The following is a 2,385-nucleotide window of genomic DNA, read 5'->3' as shown; positions in this document are numbered from 1 at the left end:
ATATAAAATATATCTGAAATTGTAAAACACACACAAAAAAAAAAACTGAACTGAAAAATATTTTTATACATATTTTTTATGCACGTACACATATTAATAAACACAATCTGGCCCAATTTAACCCGTTTCACAGGTGAATCAAATTATCGATTTTGATGAACAGTTACAAGGACTTTTGAAATGGGTATTTATTCTTCTTCTTAGTAATAATACGCACCAGCTGTTCACAATAAGGCCAGTAATGTGAACCGAGAACGTAAACGGGTCATTTTTGATTTCGTGCTGACTTAAAAGCTACTTTATGTCATTTCGGTGCCACCGGCTCTAACACTGCCAACAAGACAGCTCTCATAACATCCCTACTCATCGGACAAACACTTGCAAACCGCGCAACAGAGCGCAGGTTTTGTGTCAGAGAAAAATGGGCGAAGGCAAACAAACGAAAATGAAAATGATTAAGGAAGCCGATTCGGGATTCAGCTCGAGGTGAAAGAGCGAGTTCATTCAAAGTGAAAAAACACACAAACGGTAATAAAGAAGCACGTGTTCCTTACCCCGTGTGAAGGATATGTGAGCCAGCCCCAGTCTCCTGACGTTTTGGTTGTGTCCAGGAGATTCACTGTGAATTGAACATAAAACACGTTACACCTTTCATCATGATTACTGGAACTAGATTGTCTGGAAACGCATCCAATTATATTAAAATGATGCTCATCTGAGTTCATTTTGATACTCATTCACACTGATGTTTTTTTTACTTTGTTGTAAAATATAGCATAAACATTTTATATTAATGCTACCAGTATTACACCATCAATATTGTAATTTTTTAGTAATATTTGAATTTTTAATTCAGTGCAATATTTTGTCATATCAACATTTTTTTTAGCAACTGCAAATGGATTTATATTGTATGCTTAAAATTCACTGTTATCCCACTGTTCAACACGTCTACTCATTCTATGACCACAATCAACAAAAATAAATATTGGCGTATGCATATATTAAAACTAGACACCCTAAAGATAACGTGTACCAAAAATCTTTACGTTAACACACTTTACTAGCCTTTCATTTTGGCGTTTTAATGCAGTTATCATCTCCTCAAAGCACAAACGTGTGACAGTTTGCACTAATCATTTGAAACTGCACGCATTTAATTCATTTATTTTACATATTAGCAGGAAGTGCACTAAAACGTCACTTCACGGTGAGATTCAATGGGGTATAGTTTTTCCTAAATAGGTTTGTCTCGTTTTGGTTTAAATAAAATTGACTACAATAAAAAAAAAAAAAATTCAATAAGACAAAATATCAATTAAGACAATGATTTCTTGCAGCGTGGATGATACAGAGGCCCAAACGTAGCATGATGAAGCATGTAAAGGCGTATCATTGGCATATGCAGCGGGCCGTCCCGCGGCTTTATTGATAACCAGACACCTATAGCCTGTTTTTCGGTACGAACCAAGGTCACGGCAAAACAAGCATTTTTTTTTCCGCCGACTGCAGCCGAGGGCCAAATCGTGCTAGATTTCTCTCACGGATCAACACGGTCAACTGTGTTTTCCTGCTCCCATCCATCTGGGAAACGCGGGAGGTGCTGTGCGTCTGGCCCTGAGCTGGCGGCGCCGCACTCGGAGCGGTGAAGCTGCGACAGATGCGCCCATCTGCGCTCGAGGAGGAGCCGGAGCCGGAGCGAGCCTACCACCTGACCCCGTTCTACCCCCCCATAAGCCCAGAGACCCTGAATGCCGCTTTACATGCAGCGCGCCCGTCTAGTTGGAAATGGGTAAACAAGGAGTCACCTTCGATTTGGAAAAATGCCAGCTGCCACATAGACGCGTGTCGGGTAGCGGGTAACAGATAACGCAAACCGGCTTCGGCGTCCCATAGGTGCCACAAAACAACAAATCAAGCTTGCCGTTACCTTCACATTGCACTCATTATGCCTATACGTGGTTGAAACACGAGGATCTATTTTGTGGACAATGTCGCGGAGGTCACGATTCGGTTATCACTGCGATCGGGTTCGGGTTGAACCGAGAGCTGTTTTTTTTAGGTTTAATGTTAAGCTTTCACAATACAGCACAACTGCTTGACAACGGGAATATGTCATCGAATGCATCCAGACAGCCGTCAAGAGACATTTCCACAGACCAGGGATCTGACTACCGCTGGGTCTGTCGTTATGCAGTGAAACACGCGTAACGGATTGATCCGTATTTGAGAAAAAACGGCTATAGTTTAAAAAACCATGAAGCTTCGAAATTGTTATGAGCCAAGCAATACTCAAATACTCAAAGTCAGCAAGTTTGGTGATAACGCTTTATAAAAATACTTAAGAATCTCTTAAAACCTCACATTCACAAAGTAATATATATA

General features: G+C 40.6%; 1 protein-coding gene across 1 annotated transcript in view; it reads right to left on the bottom strand.

Annotated features, from left to right (window-relative positions):
• Positions 1-2,385, bottom strand: part of LOC122354656 (ephrin type-A receptor 8-like) — a 17,390-nt gene that overhangs the window by 13,272 nt on the left and 1,733 nt on the right. Inside the window, 1 exon segment of the mRNA XM_043252927.1 lies at positions 555-619. Coding sequence (XP_043108862.1) covers positions 555-619 — 65 coding nt within the window.

The sequence above is a fragment of the Puntigrus tetrazona genome, chromosome 11, assembly GCF_018831695.1.
Source record: "Puntigrus tetrazona isolate hp1 chromosome 11, ASM1883169v1, whole genome shotgun sequence".
NCBI classification, from domain to species: domain Eukaryota; kingdom Metazoa; phylum Chordata; class Actinopteri; order Cypriniformes; family Cyprinidae; genus Puntigrus; species Puntigrus tetrazona.
The sequence above is the reverse complement of the archived record's forward strand: the minus strand, read 5'-3'. Positions and strand labels throughout refer to the sequence as shown.